The sequence below is a fragment of the Nannobrachium achirus genome (assembly GCF_963921795.1).
Source record: "Nannobrachium achirus genome assembly, chromosome: 7".
Classification (NCBI taxonomy): Eukaryota; Metazoa; Chordata; class Actinopteri; order Myctophiformes; family Myctophidae; genus Nannobrachium; species Nannobrachium achirus.
Window position 1 is genome coordinate 16,290,735 of NC_137816.1, and position 24,979 is coordinate 16,315,713.

General features: G+C 41.4%; 1 protein-coding gene across 1 annotated transcript in view; it reads right to left on the bottom strand.

The window, feature by feature from the left end:
- The window catches only part of rps6ka2 (ribosomal protein S6 kinase, polypeptide 2), a gene marked incomplete at both ends in the record, with an annotated part of 33,398 nt that extends 12,031 nt beyond the window's left edge, over window positions 1-21,367 (bottom strand). Inside the window, 10 exons of the mRNA XM_080730074.1 lie at window positions 971-1,059; window positions 1,557-1,627; window positions 2,099-2,241; window positions 3,076-3,113; window positions 12,967-13,073; window positions 13,809-13,888; window positions 14,364-14,444; window positions 16,300-16,381; window positions 18,204-18,320; window positions 21,263-21,367. Coding sequence (XP_080586200.1) covers window positions 971-1,059; window positions 1,557-1,627; window positions 2,099-2,241; window positions 3,076-3,113; window positions 12,967-13,073; window positions 13,809-13,888; window positions 14,364-14,444; window positions 16,300-16,381; window positions 18,204-18,320; window positions 21,263-21,367 — 913 coding nt within the window. The remainder of the gene's footprint in view (window positions 1-970; window positions 1,060-1,556; window positions 1,628-2,098; window positions 2,242-3,075; window positions 3,114-12,966; window positions 13,074-13,808; window positions 13,889-14,363; window positions 14,445-16,299; window positions 16,382-18,203; window positions 18,321-21,262) is intronic.
- Window positions 21,368-24,979: the final 3,612 nt, after the last annotated feature.

Below are 24,979 nucleotides of genomic sequence, written 5' to 3' on the forward strand. Positions count from 1 at the left end.
AATTGCCAGTATCTACGACTGTCTGTCAAATAGACAGACAGCATGAAGGTCACATTATGGGTTGACAATCATTTACACCTGTCAATCCAACCAATAACCCTGACATAATGGAGTCGTTAACATCATTTTATTCTGTTACTCAAACCGCAGGACCATGAGATCATTATTATCTCATAGTCTGGAATGGTAATGACTCCCTCTGGCCCTGCCACTAACAGCAATAACAATCTCTCCTCTATCCTAAGTGCCTCGTATCTGATAACAAAAACAAGAAGAGGCACACAACGTGGGTGTTATTTGTTTTGACTGCTTTGGCCAACTGAGACGGCTAACCAAGATCGGGTCATTCCTCCCCTCTGCACACTTTAGAAAGGTTCCTCTAACTTTAATTTCTTCCTGACATGACTACTGCAAATGCACTTTATTCTGGAAGCAGTAGGCACAACAAGACTGCAGTTGATATTGCTACTGCCAGGCTGGGAGAGTATTCTTTGCAGGTTGTTCAGTCTGAGTGTATCAAAAAAGCAACTCAGTTCAGGCAGCGGAAGCTTGTGATTGGCTGTGCGGAGGTGCCAAAAGTCGGGGGGACGGAGATGCACCTAAACCTAACCTTAACCCTAACCTCAGGTGACACCGTCTCCTATACGTGGCCGTGTGTGTGGGTATGTGTGTGTGTGTGCGTGTCTGTCTGTCTGTCTGTAGCCTGCAGTACCTTTTCTGACCACACATGTTAAGGGAGGGGCGCTGTTGTTCAGGCCAGGCGAGGCAAGGCACACTCACTCACACTCACAAACACACACACACGCACGTCAGTGCTACAGTAACTCCCTATGAGACTGATCGCTGGTTGATATCCAGTAGCAGGGTGCGATAGAGAGATCCATTGGCAGGTACAGTACGGGTACATATGTTTAATAATATTATTGATAAACTCATTTATCATAGGTAGTGATGCTTATACTGTACCTACCCAGTCGATTAGCCGGGTTTCTTTTAAAGAGCGCCCGCAATAAACTCTGCACTTCAGGACTGAGGAACTGTGGCATTCCTAGTTTGGCCCTAGAGACACACAAGGTATAAGGAGAAAGCAGTTGAGTGCTGTTGAGTGGTGGTCGTGTCTTGTTACGTGCTAAGTCTTGTTTTTTTTACGAAGAAAAACAAATGGGTAACATAACATTGCTTACTTGTAATGTATAGTGCATCCAATAAAAATATATATTTAAAAAAATATAATAATACAAAATAAATAAGGAGAAAGCACACTAATATAGTCAGTAATAAACTCATCAAAATCAATCTTCATTTTATTTTTCCAATGTTAGTTTTGGTGATCAGTGCATGCTTAAAGTCAACATTAAATTGATTTGTTCTTTTTTTCATGCAGAGTTAACAATTTCTGTCTTTTGTTATTGTGTATGAAATCAAAACCTACAGTATTATCAATATGATTGGGGTTAGGTTATGATTTAATGGACGTTATCTATTATTAGGATTGGAGTTAATTTAAGGCACTTTAAAATGACTTTAAAGTTGGATTCATGTTGAAATGATCTTACTTCAGAATAAGTGCCATTGTCTCCTTTCGGTCTTTTCCCTGAAAGGGTAATGATCCTGTCAACATCTCAAACTGGGGAGCAAACAAACAAACAAACAAAAACAAACAATTGATTAAGTGGTTATACTTTTTCAGTGGGGTTCTGGCATATTAAAAGTGGCATCAACTACATGAACTCAAAATGATGCACTATCTACCAAGAACAATATTATGTATAGCAAAAAAACAGTTTGCTTTATATATATATATATCTATCTATCTACAAGTTTCAAATTTGTACGTTCTTTCGCAAAGTAAAGCTCTGCTTCATCATACAAGGCTGTCGCACAAAAGTAGTGAAAACAGCCGATCTACAAGCACACAACGCCTCGCGGTGCGAGGCGTTGTGTGCTTGTAGATCGGCTGTTTTCACTAGTTTAAATCATTTTTAAAATGATGAATGCAAAACCAACGGTTTTGGACATACAAGGTTTTCACCCGACAACGACGATATATATATATTCCAAAGTGGAATATAACTATAAGACTGGGTTAGAGTCTTACCATCAATACCCCAAATGACCACCAGTCAGCACTCTGTGTGTGCCCTCTCCTGTTAACGACCTCTGGAGCCATATACTCTATAGTTCCACAGAAGGAATAGGCTCTTTTATCATGTTCTATTGCTTCTTTACTCAGCCCAAAGTCTAAAAAGAGACAGCAGTGGAGACAGAATGAAAAGGAAGAAAATCAAAAGGTATACACGTAGTGAGACATTAACCGATTTTGTGCCATCATTTTTTCGGGCAGAAGGGGGGCACTGGTGCCATGATTTTCGTCCATAAGCGGCCACTCTCTTATTTTGAAGGATCGGAAGTGATCGAGCTCACCGATCCCAACTTGGCGATTTTTTCGAGAAATTGGACTAAAAATCTGAACAGCCATTGTTTTCAATGGCAGGGGAGCACTTTGCGTGCACGTGGACGTGCGATCGGAAAAAATCACGGACTTCTGCCAGTGCCTGCGTTTAGCCAGACTGCGAGCTTTTCTGTATATACAGTATATAACCCGCTGATCTTCGGGATAGGCAAGGCTTAATGACCCTAATTAATCCCGAAGATCTTCGGGATGGGCTACAGCATAAGAAAGAAAAGCAGGATAAATAAGAATCATAGAGAGTGAAGAAGAAAGAAAGCATAATGTATAGATTGGTACAGTATCTATAGTCATAGAGAAGAACTACAGTAGGTTGTATACTGTATTTGATCAGATGGAAAATAATTAGCTAAAGAGAAAGTACAGCACTGAGGAATCTGGAACTTTTGTAAAACGTGCACAGTTTGTACTTTCCTATTTCTGCCGGACCCTGAGGGGGGCTTTTAATAGTCATTGATGACTCCCCAGAAACCCACATGATGTCCAGTGTCCCTCATGCAATGTGTTGCAAACGGCCAATAGCTGCTTTCCTGACTAGGCTGGACAAGGACTACTGCTGAAAGTGTCTATCTAACCTTGTACCATGATTGAGTGAGGGTACTAACCAGTTATCTTGATGTGTCCCTCTTCATCCAAAAGAATACTGTGTTAAGAAAAAGATAATTAACATCACTATTTGCTTCAGCGTAATAATGATAGTACATTCTGGGGTTAGGGTTAGTCAGAGTTGCACTTTGCACTTGTATAGGTCAATTTAGACCCCTTAGCCTAATAACACGGGTGTCTCGCATGATTAATTGACATCAAAGTTGACAACAAACTAATAATAATTTGTGTTGTGTTTTATTGCCAATGATAAAATCATCTCACACTACTACTGCTATGCTGTCACTAGTTTCAGGAATGCAAAAGGCAGAGGAGGAGGTGGCTTGTGTATATTATCTGTAGAAATCCTGTTCGCTCATTCAGACGACAAGGATTTGTACCCGATGGTGCGAGAATATTCAGCTTGTCAGATATTCTCGGAGGCCCTTCCGAGGTCATAAAAAGTCCATTAACATAATCCAGTCGTGTCGGGGTCCCGTTCAAACCCAAGACCGAGTCCGGGGCCGAACTCACGATTTTCCCGGGGAGGTCATAAAATTCAGCCCGAGGATGAATCGGGCCCGGGATCTGGCAAATGTGAATGGGGCTTAAAGATATTTACAGGTGTACAGCCCTACAAAGGCAGAGTGCAGTAACTATGAACAGAAATTTCACCAAGAAAGGGGTTTAAAAGTGTTACAACTGATCAGGCAAATGAGATATAGGCATATAAGTGATATTACACTGATTGTATATCTGTTCTTGATGTAATTGTTCATCCCCCAATATCATGAAGGTTAATATGACCATGGGCTACACAAATAAGTTGGTTTGTCCAAAAACGTCTGCCTTTGTACAGTTTGTAGGGCTGACTGGAAACGGGGAGAAAGATGGGGGGTGACACGCAGCAAAGGTCATCAGGATCGGGACTCGAACCTGCAACGCTGCAAGGGCTGGTACCAGCCTAGGTGCCTGGACCACTACCCTGTGGCCCAGGCCTGTGTGTGTGTGTGTGTGTGTGTGTGTGTGTGTGTGTGTGTGTGTGTGTGTGTGTGTGCGCGTGCGTGCGTGCGTGCGTGCGCGCGTGTGTGTGTGTGTGTGTGTGTGTGTGTGTGTGTTTTGTTGCACATGTTATAGATACAGGCATTTCCCCACTGTCTATGTAGCGGGATTTAATACAATGACATAACAATAGATTCCAAAGAGACACAGAAGAGTCGTGCCGACAGTCCTATCGATTGACAATTCAATACAGATACTGACTGGCTGGTGGGAGGAATGGGGCGGGAGCATGGTTCTATTTATATCACAGACGGAGGAGCAGGAGAAAGCCACAATGGTTGCAGATCATTTACCTGTGTATTTGGGACATAAATAGACACATCCCGGCTACCTTGCTATGGCCCAGTGCTGCTGGTCAATCCAGTTCTAACCTCTCATTAGTGGGCTCGCCTATAAGGCGAGCACACTTTAGATGTTGTCATTGTGGGCTCGCCTGTAACAGGCGAGCACACTTTAGATGTTGTCATTATTTATCTATCAGTCAGACAGTAGACGGGAACTTCGGTTCCTTTCTACTCCTACATACTTAGTGAGAAAATGAAAATAAAAACATCAATGTGTTCAGCTTACAGTGGCGACGTGTGCTATTATTGTGGGCTCGCCTATAAGGCGAGCACACTTTAGATATTGTCATTATTTATTTATTTATTTATTTATTAGTGTGGTTGCCCTTACAGGGCAACACACTATAGTTCTAGGCAAACTTTATTCTTTCAATGTAACCTTTTTTTCGGCGCGAATCTCCTCCCACAGTTTTTGCGCCACACACTCGCGCCATATGTCAAATCGACCGGCTTGATCGGGAATAGTGTGCTATTACTTTTCTAAGAGAAAAGTTGTATAGTTTAATTGATATTAATTTATTAGTGAATTAATTTTCCCCATTGACTTATAATGGGAATTGCAAAAACTCACATTCAATATTTTTGTGTATAGATGTATAATGATATCAAGGATTAAATAAAAAATAATTTCGTCAGTTGGCCTCATGGTGGCGCTATAACAGTCCACTTCACGTTTCGGCCTGTAACTCTTGAACCGTAGGTCGGAAAATTAAAATTCCTTTTTCCCTGGATTCCTTGGGTCATGACGCATCTCCTCATATAGGCCACGCCCATTTGCGTCAGGATAGATTTTCCGCCATTTTGAATTTTCTTCAAAACACACTTTTTGCTCCTTTTCCTACATATTTTCTCCAAATGTCACAAAAATCGGTACACATGATCTATGGACCCATGTGATGAACATATTCAAAGGATATTTCGATAGTCCATACCGTTCTTCCGTAACAGGGTTCCAAAGTTAGCGGGAGGAGCCCGTTTCGTAAGAAGTAGCCATAAATCACAAACGAAACATCCAGTCAACACCAAATTTTAACCACAAGTTGCGGGTGGGATATTCAACAAATCCCCAAAAGCATTTCCCCTTCGACCCATAGGGGGCCCCACTAACGCGCAAAACGTAATAGTTTCATGCCAAAACGCGTTTTTCAGGGTGGACGACCCTCTCAAAACGAAACACAAACGTTCTCGGGGAGGCGCGTCACCCGCCGCTCGCGCCGGGGCGGGGCGGGCAACCACACTCGCAATTTCCCAAATTGCACATTTTCTAGTTTATATACTAGTGCAAGTATCAAAAACTTTGGTTCCTTTCTACTCCTACATACTTAGTGAGAAAATGAAAATAAAAACATCAATGTGTTCAGCTTACAGTGGCGAAGTGTGCTATTATTTATTATAGCAATCGGCCAAATGGTGGCGCTGTAGGAAGCCTTCGAAAGTGCGAACTTTGAACAGGTATAGCTCATGCTGTGTTTGAGGTACAGGCATGAAACCTGTATACACGTATGCGTCTCCTCATGCCGAACAACTTTTAGCCTCTGACTTTTGACCTCTGACCTTTAGGTCTCCCACAATTCGGAATTATATGAAAAACAGTAAAAATCTATCTCCTCCTGGGATTTTCGCGTTACGCGCATGAAACTTTTTTCACATGAAATTTGAACCTATATCTTCACAGTCTATGTGGTGAGAAGTTTGTACGTTAAATAATGATTTTTTAATAATTCAACGTATATTGCGGTTTTATGCAAATTATTCTTCGGCCTATAAATCATACATGCAAAGTTACACGTTCATGGCATTTGGCAAAGATGTGGAGGGTTAGTCAAAGTATCACTGAAACCAATTTTATTCCAATCGGCCAAAGGGGGGCGCTATACGAAGCGTTTGAAAATTCAAACTTCAAACGGGCATAAGTTATGACTCGTTTTGTTTGAAGACATGCAACTTGTTACACGCGTGCTTTGACTCGAGCGGAAGACATCTGTGTCGTTGTTAAGTAAGCTCCGCCCTTCGATTTTCCGCCATATTGAGCAGTTTGTAAAACGCGTAAACCCGCTTTTATTCTGGAATTTTTGCTCCACGTGCACAAAACTTTTTTTACGTGAACTTTGGACCGATATCTAAAGATCTGTCAGATCGGATTTCTTTAAAATTGAAACATGCTTTTTTAAATAAATTCAATGAATATTGCAGTTTTATGCAAATTATTCTTCTGCCTCTAAATCATACATGCAAAGTAACATGTTCATGGCATTTGGCAAAGATGTAGAGTGTTAGTCCAAATATCACTAAAACCAATCTTACCCCAATTGGCCAAAGGGGGGCGCTATATCATTTTGAGCAGTTTGTGAAACGCTTAAACGCTTTTTTGCAATTTGCATGAAACATTCTACACACAATCTAAGGACCTTTATCTAATATGCCTATGAAGTGCACACACACAAAAAAATTATAATAATGAATATAGCTGCAAGCAGCGATAAAGTGGCCAAAGCCAAAAACACCTCAAATCATGAACACAGCCTGCAATGTGCGTGAAATCTTGCAAGCACATTCCCAATAGGTCAAGGAACAGATACCACCCTTCTTACATTGGCCTGTTATAGCGCCACCAGCGGGTCAACTTTTGCACAACACATTTTTGGAACAAAATGGACCAATCGTTGACGTCAGTAACGTCAAAGAGAGCACTGCCTGCGATCTTGACATTTTGTACTTTTATAGCCATTGTTTTCTGGCTTGAAGCGAGCCCACAATTGTTTCGAAGGAACAATATTTTTCTAGTTTTTTACAGCAATCGGCCAAATGGTGGCGCTGTAGGAAGCCTTCGAAAGTGCGATCTTTGAACAGGTATAGCTCATGCTGTGTTATACATACAGCCATGAAACCTGTATACACTTATGCGTCTCCTCATGCCGAACAACTTTTACCCTCTAACTTTTGACCTCTGACCTTTAGGTCTCCCACAATTCGGAATTATATGAAAAACAGTAAAAATCTATCTCCTCCTGGGATTTTCGCGTCAAGTGCACAAAACTTTTTTCACATGAACTTTGGACCAATACCTATACAGTCTATGTGGTGAGAAGTTTGTACGTTAAACCATTAATTTTTAATAATTCAATTCATATTGCGGTTTTATGCAAATTATTATTCTGCCTCTAAATCAAACATGCAAAGTGTTACTTTCATGGCATTTGGCAAACATGTAGAGGGTTAGTCCAAATATCACTGAAACCAATCTTATTCCAATTGGCCAAAGGGGGGCGCTATACAAAGCGTTTGAAAATTCAAACTTCAAACAGGCATAAGTCTTGACTCGTTTCGTTTGAAGACATGCAACTTGTTACACGCATGCTTTGACTCGAGCGGAAGACATTTGTGTCGTTGTTAAGTAAGCTCCGCCCTTAGATTTTCCGCCAATTTGAGCAGTTTGTAAAACGCGTAAACCCACTTTTATTCTGAAATTTTCGCGTCACGTGCACAATTTTTTTCTTACGTGAACTTTGGACCGATATCTAAAGATCTGTCAGATCGGATTTCATTAAAATTGAAACATGCTTTTTTAAATAATTCAAAGAATATTGCATTTTTATGCAAATTATTCTTCTGCCTCTAAATCATACATACAAAGTAGCATGTTCATGGCATTTGGCAAAGATGTAGAGTGTTATTCCAAATATCACTAAAACCAATCATACCCCAATTGGCCAAAGGGGGGCGCTATATCATTTTGAGCAGTTTGTGAAACGCTTAAAACCGTTTTTATTCTAGGATTTCTTTTTAGCAATTTGCATGAAACATTCTACACGCAATCTAAGGACCTTTATCTAACATGCCTATGAAGTGCATACAATAAAATAATAAAATAATAATAATAAATATAGCTGCAAGCAGCGATAAAGTGGCCAAAGCCAAAAACACCTCAAATCATGAACACAGCCTGGGATGTGCGTGAAATCTTGCAAGCACATTCCCAATAGGTCAAGGAACAGATACCACCCTTCTTACATTGGCCTGTTATAGCGCCACCAGCGGGTCAACTTTTGCACAACACATTTTTGGAACAAAATGGACCAATCGTTGACGTCAGTAACGTCAAAGAGAGCACTGCCTGCGATCTTGACATTTTGTACTTTTATAGCCATTGTTTTCTGGCTTGAAGCGAGCCCACAATTGTTTCGAAGGAACAATATTTTTCTAGTTTTTTACAGCAATCGGCCAAATGGTGGCGCTGTAGGAAGCCTTCGAAAGTGCGATCTTTGAACAGGTATAGCTCATGCTGTGTTATACATACAGCCATGAAACCTGTATACACTTATGCGTCTCCTCATGCCGAACAACTTTTACCCTCTAACTTTTGACCTCTGACCTTTAGGTCTCCCACAATTCGGAATTATATGAAAAACAGTAAAAATCTATCTCCTCCTGGGATTTTCGCGTCAAGTGCACAAAACTTTTTTCACATGAACTTTGGACCAATACCTATACAGTCTATGTGGTGAGAAGTTTGTACGTTAAACCATTAATTTTTAATAATTCAATTCATATTGCGGTTTTATGCAAATTATTATTCTGCCTCTAAATCAAACATGCAAAGTGTTACTTTCATGGCATTTGGCAAACATGTAGAGGGTTAGTCCAAATATCACTGAAACCAATCTTATTCCAATTGGCCAAAGGGGGGCGCTATACAAAGCGTTTGAAAATTCAAACTTCAAACGGGCATAAGTCTTGACTCGTTTCGTTTGAAGACATGCAACTTGTTACACGCATGCTTTGACTCGAGCGGAAGACATTTGTGTCGTTGTTAAGTAAGCTCCGCCCTTAGATTTTCCGCCAATTTGAGCAGTTTGTAAAACGCGTAAACCCACTTTTATTCTGAAATTTTCGCGTCACGTGCACAATTTTTTTCTTACGTGAACTTTGGACCGATATCTAAAGATCTGTCAGATCGGATTTCTTTAAAATTGAAACATGCTTTTTTAAATAATTCAAAGAATATTGCATTTTTATGCAAATTATTCTTCTGCCTCTAAATCATACATACAAAGTAGCATGTTCATGGCATTTGGCAAAGATGTAGAGTGTTATTCCAAATATCACTAAAACCAATCATACCCCAATTGGCCAAAGGGGGGCGCTATATCATTTTGAGCAGTTTGTGAAACGCTTAAAACCGTTTTTATTCTAGGATTTCTTTTTAGCAATTTGCATGAAACATTCTACACGCAATCTAAGGACCTTTATCTAACATGCCTATGAAGTGCATACAATAAAATAATAAAATAATAATAATAAATATAGCTGCAAGCAGCGATAAAGTGGCCAAAGCCAAAAACACCTCAAATCATGAACACAGCCTGGGATGTGCGTGAAATCTTGCAAGCACATTCCCAATAGGTCAAGGAACAGATACCACCCTTCTATCATTGGCCTGTTATAGCGCCACCAGCGGGTCAACTTTTGCATAACATTTTTGGAAAAAATGGACCAATCTTTGACGTCAGTAACGTCAAAGAGAGCACTGCCTGCGATCTTGACATTTTGTACTTTTATAGCCATTGTTTTCCGGCTAGAAGCGAGCCCACAATTGTTTCGAAGGAACAATATTTTTCGAGTTATTTCTATACTATACTATATCAAGTTCTCCTCAAAACTTCGGTTCCTTTCTACTCCTACATACTTAGACAGAAAATGAAAATAAAAACATCAATGTGTTCAGCTTACAGTAGCGAAGTGTGCTATTATTTTTTATAGCAATCGGCCAAATGGTGGCGCTGTAGGAAGCCTTCGAAAGTGCGAACTTTGAACAGGTATAGCTCATGCTGTGTTTTAGGTACAGCCATGAAACCTGTATACACGTATGCGTCTCCTCATGCCGAACAACTTTTACCCTCTAACTTTTGACCTCTGACCTTTAGGTCTCCCACAATTCGGAATTATATGAAAAACAGTAAAAATCTATCTCCTCCTGGGATTTTCCCGTCAAGTGCACAAAACTTTTTTCACATGAACTTTGAACCTATATCTACACAGGCTATGTGGTGAGAAGTTTGTACGTTAAATAATGATTTTTTAATAATTCAATATATATTGCGGTTTTATGCAAATTATTATTCGGCCTCTAAATCATACATGCAAAGTTACACGTTCATGGCATTTGGCAAAGATGTGGAGGGTTAGTCAAAGTATCACTGAAACCAATTTTATTCCCATCGGCCAAAGGGGGGCGCTATACGAAGTGTCTGAAAATTCAAACTTCAAACGGGCATAAGTCATGACTCGTTTCGTTTGAAGACATGCAACTTGTTACACGCGTGCTTTGACTCAAGCGGAAGACATCTGTGTCGTTGTTAAGTAAGCTCCGCCCTTAAATTTTCCGCCATTTTGAGCAGTTTGTAAAACGCGTAAACCCGCTTTTATTCTGGAATTTTCGCGTCACGTGCACAAAACTTTTTTTACGTGAACTTTGGACCGATATCTAAAGATCTGTCAGATCGGATTTCTTTAACATTGAAACATGCTTTTTTAAATAATTCAAACAATATTGCATTTTTATGCAAATTATTCTTCTGCCTCTAAATCATACATGCAAAGTCACATTTTCATGACAAAATAGTGTAGAGGTAAGCAATTTACCCCGAGTGAGAGGACATTATGCTCTGATAATGTCCTGTGTTAGGGTGTTATCGGACGAGGCGAAGCCGAGTCCGATAACACCCTAACACAGGACATTATCAGAGCATAATGTCCGACCCCGAGTGGTAAATAGCTTTTCTACCACTTTTTCCCTTATACATGAAAGAAAACACATAGTTGTAACTTGCAAGGATCTTAAGTTACAATCATTATTGCCTATAAAACTTCCGCGAGACAGCAGATAGTTCCACCAACAACATCTTCTACTCACCAACAGATGGCGCCAACTCCATACTAATCCATGCGTCTAGCTTACAGCTAAGCTAACGTCAGTTAGAAGTACCGTTCCGGCCGTAAATAGAGGCTGTTCGCTTCCAGAAAGGCATAGGTTCAGAGAAAAGGGGCTTTAAAGTTGGCGGATTGCATTGGATCCAAATAAATCGGCGACTATAGCATGCACGTTAGTGAACATAGGACCGTTGCCACGGTCATTTGTTGGTTGGGGGAAAGGTGTTCCGACTACCTCCTGAAGTCCCCGGATGTACACTGAGGCTCATTGATCTCGGACAAGTCCTCACACAACTTTGCGGCAGTAGTTCTCTCATAACCTCCGGAATTTAGCCAATCAGAATCCAGTATTTGAACACGTGACTCGAAAAAGTGGTAGAAGGTTAGTTCAAATATCACTGAAACCAATCTTACCCCAAATGGCCAAAGGGGGGGGGCGCTATATAATTTATTCTAGGATTTTTTTTGCAATTTGCATGAAACATTCTACACGCAATCTAAGGACCTTTATCTAACATGCCTATGAAGTGCACACAAAAAAAAAAAAAAATAATAATAATAAATATAGCTGCAAGCAGCGATAAAGTGGCCAAAGCCAAAAACACCTCAAATCATGAACACAGCCTGGGATGTGCGTGAAATCTTGCAAGCACATTCCCAATAGGTCAAGGAACAGATACTAACCTTCTCACATTGGCCTGTTATAGCGCCACCAGCGGGTCAACTTTTGCACAACACATTTTTGGAACAAAATGGACCAATCTTTGACGTCAGTAACGTCAAAGAGAGCACTGCCTGCGATCTTGACATTTTGTGCTTTTATAGCCATTGTTTTCTGGCTTGAAGCGAGCCCACAATTGTTTCGAAGGAACAATATTTTTCTAGTTGTCTCTCTGTCTGTCAATATGTTTCTGGGTTTCACCTACACCTGTCTTATGGCTGCATGTTGTTTTGTTTCAGAATGTTTTGCTATACACCCTCCCTGTTTCTGTGGCATACAGTGAGCTTAACTCTTGACTGCATACTTCATAGTTCATACCAGGTCGCAGTTACTATCAAAACCTCCACCAGCTGTCTGTCCGTCAGTCTATCAGTCAGTCTGACCGTCACGTCACACTTTCCCCCTACTCATATCTCCGCCACCGTTGCCCCGATCCATGCCAAACTTTGCACACACACTCCTTGGCTCATTTCTCACATGGCCCTCTTCTAGCGCCACCATGAGGCCAATTCTTGCAAGATACATTTTTGGACACTGCTCCTACAGATTTTGCCCTAAAATCACGCAAAGCGGTACACAGTATCTCTACAGTCATGTCATCAAAAAGCATCTGTCCCATCTAGCGCCACCATCTGGCCGTTTTTTTAAAAACACATTTTTGGACTCTGTTCTTACAGATTTTGCCCTCCTGATTGGCTACCTGACGGTCGCTTATCTCCCGATTTAGGGAGTCTTACTGGTGTTTAGGGTATTTTTTTCCTATTTTGGTCATGTTATTAAAGGCAAAAAATGTCAATGGAAAATGCCAGATGTACAAGTGTGATGCGCGCATGTGTGTGCGAGTGTGCGTGTACTTTTCAGGCTTGAGGTCCCGGTAGATGATTCCAAGGCTGTGGAGGTGGTCCAAGGCCAGGCCTAACTCTGCAAGGTAAAACTTTACCTCCTCCTCTGTAAACATTACCTGGAGCAAAAAGAAAAACAAAGAAAGGTTTAACCATAGAAAATACAAATATTAAAATAAACATAGCACTATAATAGCCTAATTGAAAACAAAATCAACACCCAACTCGTGAAGGCAATGTCTCACACCAGGGCTCCACTGCAGCCATTGGGCGTCACGTGCGCGTCAACGCTGGGAATTCTCCCTGTTTAATCATTGAAAAGTGCTCCATTGCCGACGTTGAGCTGCCCATGTGCGTTTCCCGCCCTTAGCGCGTCCTACTGGTTATGATACTGTACATACGGTAGCTGCAGCACACACAATGTTTACCTGGAAAATAACAATATGTTCTAGAGGACACATTTGACGCATGGTTGGGAATCACTGCATGCTAGAGCCATACAAATCCTCTTTTATGGGGATCCCTGGCATATATTTTCAAATGCGGGTCCGCGGGGTAATAAGTGTCAACTTGGGGACCCTTGACATGAATAAATCTGTATTTGCTGAATGTAGTCATGAATTGTCCCCCATTGTTCGCCCCAGAGTCAGGAGGACACTTCATGTGGTTAAGGAACTAGTGATTGGTTGCACAAAACCCCTTCAGTGTTCCAGATTAATATTTCACTTCTTATAAAATGTACAGTATTCTAAGAAAATGTGCATGCATGGACAATTGTACCGTGAAGTGCTCAGCCCTCCCCAAGGACCCAAAGTCATGAGCCTGCTGATTGTGAAAAGGTAACAAAATCCTACCTCTTTTGACAGACGAGTGAACAGGTCCCCTCCTTTGAGGAAGTCTAGAATTAGATAGAGCTTCCCCTCTGTCTGAAAGGCTACACGCACGCACACACACACACGCACGCACGCACGCACGCACGCACGCACACAAACACGGACACGAACACAGACAATGTCAAAAAACATGACAGGAAGACATTTAAGCAACCTTATTAGTACCGCAAGTGAAAACCAGCAGTAAGCCAGCCTTCCAGCTTAAAGCCACACTGCTGATTCAAGGCATTAGCGCTGAATGAAGGGTTATGTGAGCCATAATCACCCCGGACATTCGCCATCAACTACTCAGCTTTTTTTGCGCTAAGCTGTTTATACTGTAACTCTTGTACAGCTCCTTAAGCTTCTCATCTGCATTAAAGTCTGGTGGTATAAGATAGTTCCTCTGGACACTTCTTTTGTTGATAAGGTTTGGTGGCTGGAAAGCCGGAGAACAGCTAGATTTCAAAATACATTTACTTTTAACTTTCTGAAATAAATAGTCAGACGTTTAGTTGCAGAAGTAGACAGACTTACCGTAGTGCAATTTGACTATAAATGGGTGGTTCACTTCTGCCAGAATGTCTCTTTCCATTTTTGACCGCACACGGTCTCGAACTGAGGAGTAGATAGAGAGGGGACATTTAATTCACTCACTGTGTAGAGAGAGTTATTTGTCAATAATAGTGTATCACAACAAGTTCAGACACAGGGCAGAGAGCCAATGTTTGCTCCCTGATCAAGCATTTGGCAACAGTGGCAAGGAAAAAACCTAGAGCAGATTAGAAACAGGTCTTGGTGGGTGGACATCTGCCTCGACCATGTTGGAGAGAGAGAGAGATAGAGTCACTATAGGAACCTTGCTAGCGTCCCATGCTTAATTTGGTTTAAAGACCTGTCATTGATGACATCTCCCTCAAGAGAGATTTGGGATGATGAATGTGGTTTAACCCAGTGGTTCTCAACCTTTTCAGGCTGCGACCCCCAAAATAATCATATTTGAACTGGGGACCCCCCACCCTGACCAGCACTAAGAGTTGAGGAATTACATTTTGTATAACTCGGTTCTGTTTGCGAAAATAGAGAGAGTGTTGCGAGGCGTTGTGAGCATGTAGATCGGCTATTTCAACAATTTCTGCCCCTAATATTTGACAATTTGGCCAATGTTTAATTTGTCATTTTAGAGGTATTACAAAGTCCTTAAATTGTCACTTTATAAATGTGCAGATACCCTCTACAGTACACACTTAAACTTTATGTTGGTTTGTTTACTGTTGAGTGAGAAAACAATGATCATCTGCGGGTCCCGACCCACAGGTTGAGAACCACTGGTTTAACCAATAAGTTCTGTACCCTATCAAAACACATCATGACGTGACGAGTTGTGAGCTTAGAGAGAGGGGGAGACACAAAGATGGGCAGCAACAATAATAAGCACAACAACGATAACAGCTACAGTACAAATGACAACAAAAACAATAATAACACAGTCCGCAGCTATGCTTCATGGAAACCCGCATTCACAATCTATGGGGCTTAAATGACATCTTAACACTTTTAGTGCCATAGTTTTGCCATAACTAATGTCGATAGACTGCCAATGCTATTTCCTGTAGCATTTAACCAGATCTTCAGCAGCTTTGTGCACGCAACGTGAAAGTCTTTTCTGTCACACGGAGAAGAAAGAAATAGGCATCCCATGTTTTAACTTTGTCAGGTGCCATGACGTTTAAGATGATGGCACTTACATAAATAAATGCATCTCTTTTTCTCTCCTTCTCTCTTTCCTGACACTCATCTTTCTATGGAGACTCAGATGCATAATAGCGCAAACCTTTTGTTTTCATTCTTATTAGGCCTAGTAGGATTAATTAAATTGTATTGATTGCAATCAATGTGTGCGCATTGGGAAATCACAGCGCCTAATCCAAACAATGTGTTCTGCTCCCAAAATAAATAGAAATCACGTGTATAGAATTCATATTTATTTTTTATTTTTTAAATGAAAGTAGGAATTGCATTTGCAACTAAATTAGATTAGATTTGAAGAAATTCAAGAAAATGTCTAAATGTCTAAATCCTGTGGCTATGCCCGACTAGACAGGGTTATACTAAATTTGAATGTTTTATCCAGTATCTTTGAGCAAGCGTTAATCCTCTTAACCTGCATGTCTGGAATTTTGAGAGTTTATCTCTGGGTTAGGATTAGCCCCAGGGCTCTACTGTAGGTCCACTTCTTTTCCCTCAACACCAAATCACCCAAAATAGACGATGCACAAGCTGACAGTCTGAAAGTTTAATGTTCACCCCAGAATAGAGACGCTAGGCTAGGGCTCAAAGGGTTAAAACAAGTGTAAACTTTTGGAAGAGATGGACATTATTATGTTGTTTTCATACAAAACTCAAATATTGGTATGAGAACCTTGCCATAGCTTGCTGATTAAAGGAGGATTTTACTGTTCAAGTCAATTACCTTTCAGTGTGGCTTTCTTCAGCACCTTCATGGCATAAAGCTGTCCTCTGTCCAGTCCTCTGATCTTTCTGACCAGAAAGACCTGCAAATAAGATCATAACCATCATACATCACGATAGGGCTGGGCAATATGGACAACATCAATTATCACAATATTTTTGACCAAACACCTCAACGATGACATTGTATTGTCAATCTTAAAAAAAAAAAAAAAAAAAAAAAATCAAAAGTAGCGAACGTGCTGTGTAGATCTGCTATTTTTGACATTTCTTTGACAATAATTAAAGCATAAAATAAGGCTTAAGTGATTAAAACCAGGAGAAGACAACACTTACAGTATGCCTATATCACATTAGGATATTCTAATCCCAGATAGTGGCATGACAATATCTTTATAATATTGATATATTGGACAAACCTACACCATCAAACAAGTGGTGATGGACAAACCATCACCACTTGTCATTATCCTCTCTATGATCATCTAATGTTATTAGCATCATCACACTGGAGAATTCTGGTTCAAGTATGAGTACAGATTTTATTTGTTGTTCCTGGCAGGCCACATTCTCATAATATAATTCGGTTTAGTCGTGCGAATGGGAGGGGTGAAGTTGCTACATTCTTGCATATTTAATTGATACGTTTGCGCTCCCACTGCACTTTGTCATCCGAAACAAGGAATCGTCCACGTCTGTCCATGGGACATGTATCCAAGCTGCATAATAATGCCTCCTCCATCTCCCTGTGTTTATTAATTCTTCAAGTTCAACTCACAATGTAACCGCAGGACCGCCGCAAAATTGCGGCACAGGCGTTAGCCTATTTATCTGCGGTCGGCGGTCGTAAACGGGCGATCAAAAAATAAAACCAGCGGCGGCCGGAGGGACTCGCAAAATCTACCAGCAATAAACCAGACAGAAAATACTTTAGCAAGATATGAATATCTACAAAGAGTAGAACGTCTCTCTCTCTCTCTCTCTCTGCCCCTCGTCTTGCCCTCCCTGGCTCCCTCTCTGCGCTCCGTGCGTAAAGCGTCTCCATTTGGACATGATTTGGCACAGAGAAAGAGAGAGAGAGAGCGTGCGCGCGATCAAGGGCGAGAGACCCACACATCGGCCTATATTATATTAGGCCTATAGCCTATATATGATATACAAGTGACTCCAGTGGTCCTTGTATCTAACTGTGAGCAACTCCTCACAAATAATACACCATGTGCGAGGGAGCGGTGATCAGAAATTAAATCAATGAGGGGAGGAGGCGGCCAGAATGGTCAGAAATCTAATGAGAGCGGACGTTCTGGAGGGGGATTTAACCTTTTATAAATAACTATGGATTTAACCCGCACATGGCTCTATATAACCAACCACAATGTTTCATTGCCTGTATTTGAGAAGGATGGATTCACACCAACAGTGAAGCATTTGCTGTAGCGAATCGAAACCACCGTTTTTTTGTGGATTTGCATTTGTTTCTTTGATTCGAAAAAGAATGCCCAAACGTTGTGTATTTTCCGACAATACGTTAGAGGATTCGTTTTAATCGCAATAAAACGTGCCTGTGTGAATGCCGCCTAGTCATATTACACAATATAATCTGATAATCTTTTTAATCCACCATATTTGATTTGGGATGATGAATAACCAATAAGCCTTCATCGTACAATGAATTGCCAAAATAGCTAGTATACTGAACAAGTTAAAAACGCATCATGATATGAAGAGTTGTGAGCTTATAGATCTGGTATTAAAAAATACATGTTATTTAAATTAAATTTGTGAAATTTGTTGAGGTTTTAGCTGACGTACATAATAGGGACTATTTTTTACTTACATTACTTACTACATTTACTACTTTAAAAGTAGTAAAAGTGGATAGGAGGATAATATGTGCTAACTCACCTTTCCATAGGAGCCCTGACCCAGCACCTTAAGTAGCTGGAACTGAGAGGGGTCTGCCTTGTCACAGCCCTCCTTAACATGGTGGCTGATGTCTATCTCTTTCACTATACTGTCATCCTGAGAGAGAGAGGAGAGACAGAGAGAGACAGAGATAGAGACAGAGACAGAGACAGAGACAGAGAGAGAGAGAGAGAGAGAGAGAGCGAGAGAGAGAGAAAGAGAGAGAGAGAGAGAGAGAGAGAGAATAAAACAAGCACTGAGAAATAGTCGTCACTTGCAATAGCAGTGTTTAATAAAGCGTCATCAATTCTACTTTTGTACTTTGTACATTTTGATTCTAATACTTTTGTACTTTTACTCAAGTAAACATTGAATTCCGGACTTCTACTTTTAACAGAGCATTTCTACGTTGCAGTATACTTTTACCTAATTAAAACATTTGAGTACTTTTTCCACCACTGGTGTAAAGCACTTTGGATAAAGGCACTAATAAAGGCACCACTTACCATATAAATGCACCATTTAACAAATGGGCCCACAAGGGTACATTTGTACAGTCTCTGAGATAGAATTGGATAAGTTACTGTAACACTGACATTTTTACTGGTTATATAATTATACTTCTATAAGATTAACCATAACATTAGTGTATATTTCTAATAGTATGTATGTACTGAGACATGTGATTGTCTGCAGCCTACTGAAGACCAAATAGTGGGGACTGGGGATCATTGTCAAAATGAATACATTTTAAGAAAAGCTAAAATATACTTTAAGCCAGATCATTCAGCAATACCGCTCTGAGCAAAATGAATAGGCTTAAAAAGACATCTTACATAACAGTGTCACTGACACAACCTCAGACAATACCTGGCTCAGACAAACAACTGTATTGCTCATAAGCCGCTAGCTGTGCATTATGTGCACATGTGAAGAAAAACATCACACCTAGTGTGAAGTGATGCTTGTATTCCTTTCCTTACCAATGTTTATATTTTTTGAGGAAAAAAGAAGAAAATTATAATTACAAAAGAAAACAAATCCCAGTGAATCAGCTTTACACAGTTATCTCTGCATGTATTTTTGGGCGCGTAACGTTGTTTCGATGTGTCATTAGGCCGAGGTTGGTGAATGCTAACCCCCGGTTTTTGACCGAACAACAAACTTTGAGCAGTTGTGCCAGCCCAGGATGTAGGCCATATCTAGGCTTTCCCCATTGGTCCTCTCAACCAATCTCATGGACAGAAGTTCTGGTGAAACTCATGTTTCACCAGAACCAGGGGGGCGTAATGCATGTGCAGGAACATGTTATCCTTCCTACTGTAGTTCTGAACAGGAACCCTCACCAACCTGTAGGAGTCACTAGTGCAGCCACAGAGATCGTCCTCCCCACCCTCAAACCCCGTCAATTGTTTTTGTTGGAGCGCCCGGCCTCCAACAACCTTTTAGGTCAGGTGGCTAAGCAAAATGTTACAGAGCGGATAAAAGCGCCAAATCAGTGAGTTGGCCATTAGTCACTTTGACTGGCAGTTGTGCCTTGTGATAAGTCACAGTCGAACATATCTGTATTGTATCTGTACTTGTATTGTATGTATCTACAGTATGTCTGTTGCACGTGTCTTTATGGGACCCCCTCTGCATCTCACGAGGCTATCCCTTCAATAATAATCTGGAAAAAAAAAATCTGAAATCGACTAATGGATCTCCTTATTCGTCCCGTATGTCCAAAATACCTCCAAATAAAGCTTGCATCTAATGTCAAGAGTCATGACAATGACAATGCAGTATGCAGTGAAAACATCCATACATGCAGGCTCACTATACTGTATGTCACTGAAATAGGTAAACAGAAAAACAAGACATTCAGAAACAAAACAGGCAGCCATGCAGCTATAGATGGGTGTAAGTGAAAGACATATTGACAGACAGAGAGACAACGAGAGGTTATAACTGTCATTGACCAGCAGCACTGGGCCATATCAAGGCAGCAGGGCTGTGTCTATTTATATCCCAAATACACAGGTAAATGATCTGCAACCATTGTGGCATCTCCTGCTCCTCCGTCTGTGATATAAATAGAACCATGCTCCCGCCCCATTCCTCCCACCAGCCAGTCAGTATCTGTATTGAATTGTCAATCGATGGGACTGTCGGCACGACTCTCGTCAGTCGTCACGTCTCTTTGGAATCTATTTTTATACCTTTGTAATAAATAGACCCCTGCTATAGAGACAGCAGGGGAATGGTAAACATTCCTGTACTATAATACAGGCAAAACAAGCTGACAGACACACACACACACACACACACACACACACACACACACACACACACACACACACACACACACACACACACACACACACACACACACACACACACACACACACACACACACACACACACACACACACACACACACACACACACACACACACACACACACACACACACACACACACACACACACACACACACATACACACACACACACAGGAAAGTACACACACACATAGAGATGTGCCATTTCAAAACTTCACACGTCCTGTAAGACAGTAGATTTCTAGTGGATTGGCAGAACACTGAGCTTGTAGATCAGCTATTTTTATGACCTTCTCTGACTTCGAAGTTTAAATCTATCTATGAAGGTGGATTCTGCTTCTCAATGGGAATGGAGTGGTTTCTTGCCATTTGTGGGTTTCTGCAAAAATACGCTCAATTCTTTATCAAAATTAGAAAGGCAAAACCAGGAAAGAAACCTGTGGAAAAAAATCCATTTGCAGGAAAATATCAGTGAAGCCTGAAGACTTGAACTGGCACATGTATGCCCTTACATACCGATGTATGCACACAGGTATACAGAGATAGTGTCTTAGGAACCCAACTTGTATTCTTTTAAATGCAACACTCTCTCTGTCACTCACACACAGACCTCTAGTCTAGTTGACAGAACTTTCATTCTTGTTTCTGACTCCCTTCTTTGAAGGAAGAGGGAGTTTTGTCAGTCACTCCTACAGGTTACAGGCCTGCCAGACAGATAATAGAGAGCCTCAACTAACCTCTAGTTGACAGATGCTGGTGTTGTTTTTGTTTCGTGCTGCCTTGTTCTTCAGATAGATAGAGAACCATCTTCTCACAGTGAATTTACGCAAGCTGGTATCCATGGTAACAAAGGTGGCCGGTCTGCCTATCCCATAACCATATTCATCAATCTGCAAGGGTCCTGGTAGAGAACATACAGATGCAGAGAGAGAGAGAAAGATTGAGAGAGAGATCAATATGATTTGTTATTCCTTTCCCAGTTTCCTTGATTGCCTCCAAAAGCACAAACAGTTCTTACATGATTCATTCCTTGTTCCTCCTCCCCGCCTATTGAATTTCATCCATTGTTGCTCGCTTCACTCTTCGCAAACCGGCACCTGTGGTGGAAGCCTACGCATGCAGAGAGAGACGGAGAACGCAGGCAGGGACACAGAAACGGTCCTCTAGCTCCCAATTTCTATCTTCTACTGGTGGTCGGTTGGCAACACGAGTCGAGAAATTAATGCTCCGCTGAATCAGGACAGAGAGGAGGAGGTGTGTGGGAGATCTCTCTCTCTCTCTCTGTCTCTCTCTCTCTTTTTGTCTCTCTGTCTGTCCTGACTGAGTGTGTTTGTATCCTCTTTCTGCAGTACAAGGGATTGTCACCGGTCACACTGTGTGCCAAAGAGCTCCAGCCCCTCCCTTCCTCTAGCCCTCCCTACCACCTCCTCTCTCCACCCCTCCTCTCACCTCCTGTTATCCCTTGCTTCCTCTAGCCCCCCCCATCCTTTTCTCCCACCAGCAAACAGCAACAGCTGGCCGGGTCACATGGTCCTTACCTCTCTCTCTCTCTCTTTCTCTCTCTCCATCCACATGGTTTGCTTTGTCTCTCTCCCTCCCTCACATCCAGTGACACATGCACACACGCGTGCAGGGATGCTGACAAAGTAAAAGAGCACATGGAAAGCCAAATGACTGAAGGAGTCGGTGCAGGACGGGGCAAGTAGTCACGACTCAAGGCAGTAATGTGTGAACATTTGAAAAGTATTATCTGTTGCACAGGATGATCTAGAATAATCTGTTATCCAGACAACAGTTAGTGAAACTCAATAGGGTAAGAGTAATCCCGCACGCTGTCTTCACTTACATGCAAATGTATTAATACAACCTTTCGTTCACACGACCTTCATGAAGCATCTGTTGCCTGATGGAAGGTTGTGCAAACGTTGCATAATACATTTGCATGTAAGTGAAGACAGTGTTTCTACATTAAGTGTTCTGCTCCTATGTACCTGTGTCCATTGAAAGAATGGCCTTTTCTACAAAATAGAGAGAGAAATCTAGGGCACCAATCACATAATAGTTACAGACAGATCTGGTTGATCCCTGAGCGCACTGTGTGAACCACGTGTGGTGTGTGTGTGTGTGTGTGTGTGTGTGTGTGTGTGTGTGTGTGTGTGTGTGTGTGTGTGTGGTGAGTGTATATGTTTACCTGGAACTGTCATATCAGCAGCTTTGCAGAACTGCAGTGTTGCATAAGCAGAGAGTGTTACATTGAGAGAGAGAGAGAGAGAGAGCGAGAGAGAGAGAGAGAGAGAGAGAGAGAGAGAGAGAGAGAGAGAGAAAGAAAGAGCAGAGAATGTGAGAAACAAATGACAGAGACGGAGAGGGAGAGAGGGAAGGGGGACAGAGGAGGGGGTCGGGAGGAGGGGGAGAGGGAGGAAGGCGGGTTGGCGTGGTCAGGCGATAATGGGAAGACATAATTGTATGAATTAAATATTTATTCAAAAAACAACAATATGATTTTCCGGGTGAGACCCTCGATAGACACATGACTAATCTAAGCACTGCATTTTTCATGTAAATTGCTCTATTCTATATTTAAACCATATCTAAAGTGTTATTGACCAGTATTTAAAGATATATTTGACAGGCACATTAAGTGGATTAATGACTATTGGAACCGTAATCAGACTGACTTTGTCTGTCTGCTATATTCAGTTCAGTAGCAACACTAGCCAGATGCCTGTGTTCCCACAGACGAATTACGAAACAGACTTCATCCTGATGGGATTAAAGCTCCATAAAGAGTTCATAATATTGACATTTAATATACGTACACATACACATTTATCGGATAAAGACAGTCAGGCTATAAACATGTTGTTCTGAAAATGTTATATTACTATTAAAATCTTGGGGTTTTGCCGCCAATTATTTGGGGGCCCACATGCAATATCCTCACAGCCCACCTGTCATCACCATGTTGGCTTGTGGTGGTCATTTTTGTCAGAATTACATTTTTGCCTCGGACATACACAATGAGTATTACCAGAAACACATAAAGAGATAGACCTGAATGACCACAACAGGTCTGTAACTCTGATTTGAACACTCGCAGAGATATGGGGGTCCTTGCAAATGAAACGTTTGAGAACCACCAGTACTAATGTAGTGGACTTCTAATGTGCCATGGTGTCGTCGTAGATCATTGTCATACATATTCTGAAGAAAACCTGGAGACTTGACATTCAGTAATTGGGTATTATGAAAAAAAAATTAAGAACATTCTAATGGTGTGTAAAACAGAAAATATAAAATTTGCCACAGACACATTTGCCACCAGTGGCAGGGGTTAGGGTTAAGAATTCCAAACTTTGATAGATTACCTGAGTGATGTGCGTGCCCTTCTCTTTAGGAGACCAGAAGTAGGTCCTGAGATTCTCCTAATTCCAATGGAGACGTGATGTGAGAGGATGAGGGTAGTGGGGAAAGGCAACCACACCCACATTTGTGTGCGTCGGTCAAATGAAGGATCTTTGATCAAACAAATAGAAATGCTGGTCATCACTATCTTGCACCTGCTGGCAAAAACAGAGCTTGTATCCTCAAAAGTAATTAGAATGAGACTTGATGCCAAAAGAGTTGAGTTTTGAGAGACGAAAGGGGTTACTGGCAGAGGGATACAATGAGCTTCAGGCTGCTCCCATCCTTAAAAATGCAAACACGGCTGTTCATAAGAACAAGGTCATACTGCAGACATTGTGGACATCAAAGCTCCAGATGGGCAGAGGGCAAAAACTACTTTCCATTGACTGGGATGACAACCAACTCATTTCAGTGACACTCACTGTAGGATGACATCAAGTGACCTAAAGTAAAAAAAAACAGCCTCCTATGTCTGCCAGGGCTGAGATCATGCATAGATAGCTAGATAGCTACAGGAGATAGGTGATATGTCAGAGTTTTGATGGGGTGTCATTAAAATGTACTGTATGTTGACATGGCACACTGACTATCTAGAAAATAAAAACATGGCACTTCATTTCAAAAAGGTTGCTTACCCCTGGTTTACACAATTGGCATTGGGATTCTTTTTTTTAAGCAAAAAAAAACACGTCTGGATTCGGGCCAATTTCAAGCCATGTACAAGGTTATCCTGGAAAAAGTGGTTCCTTCTACTCTGACAATTTATTTATTTTTATAACAGAATTAATAATATTAATTCTATTGTAGTTAGTACCAGCCAATGCAGCCATGAACCAGCGACAACAGCCCTGCTAATCGGGCTCAGCCCTATTAGCACGACTGGTTGTGCGTTGGACTGGCGAGTGGGAGTCCTGGGTTCAATCCCCGCTTGCGCGCATCACTACAATCTGGCGTTGTCGGCAGGATGAGGAGCGTGATATCCTTGCATGTGGGACAGGTCCACGTCATGTGCGGCGGTCCGCGGCGTGAAGTGTGAAGCGTGAGGG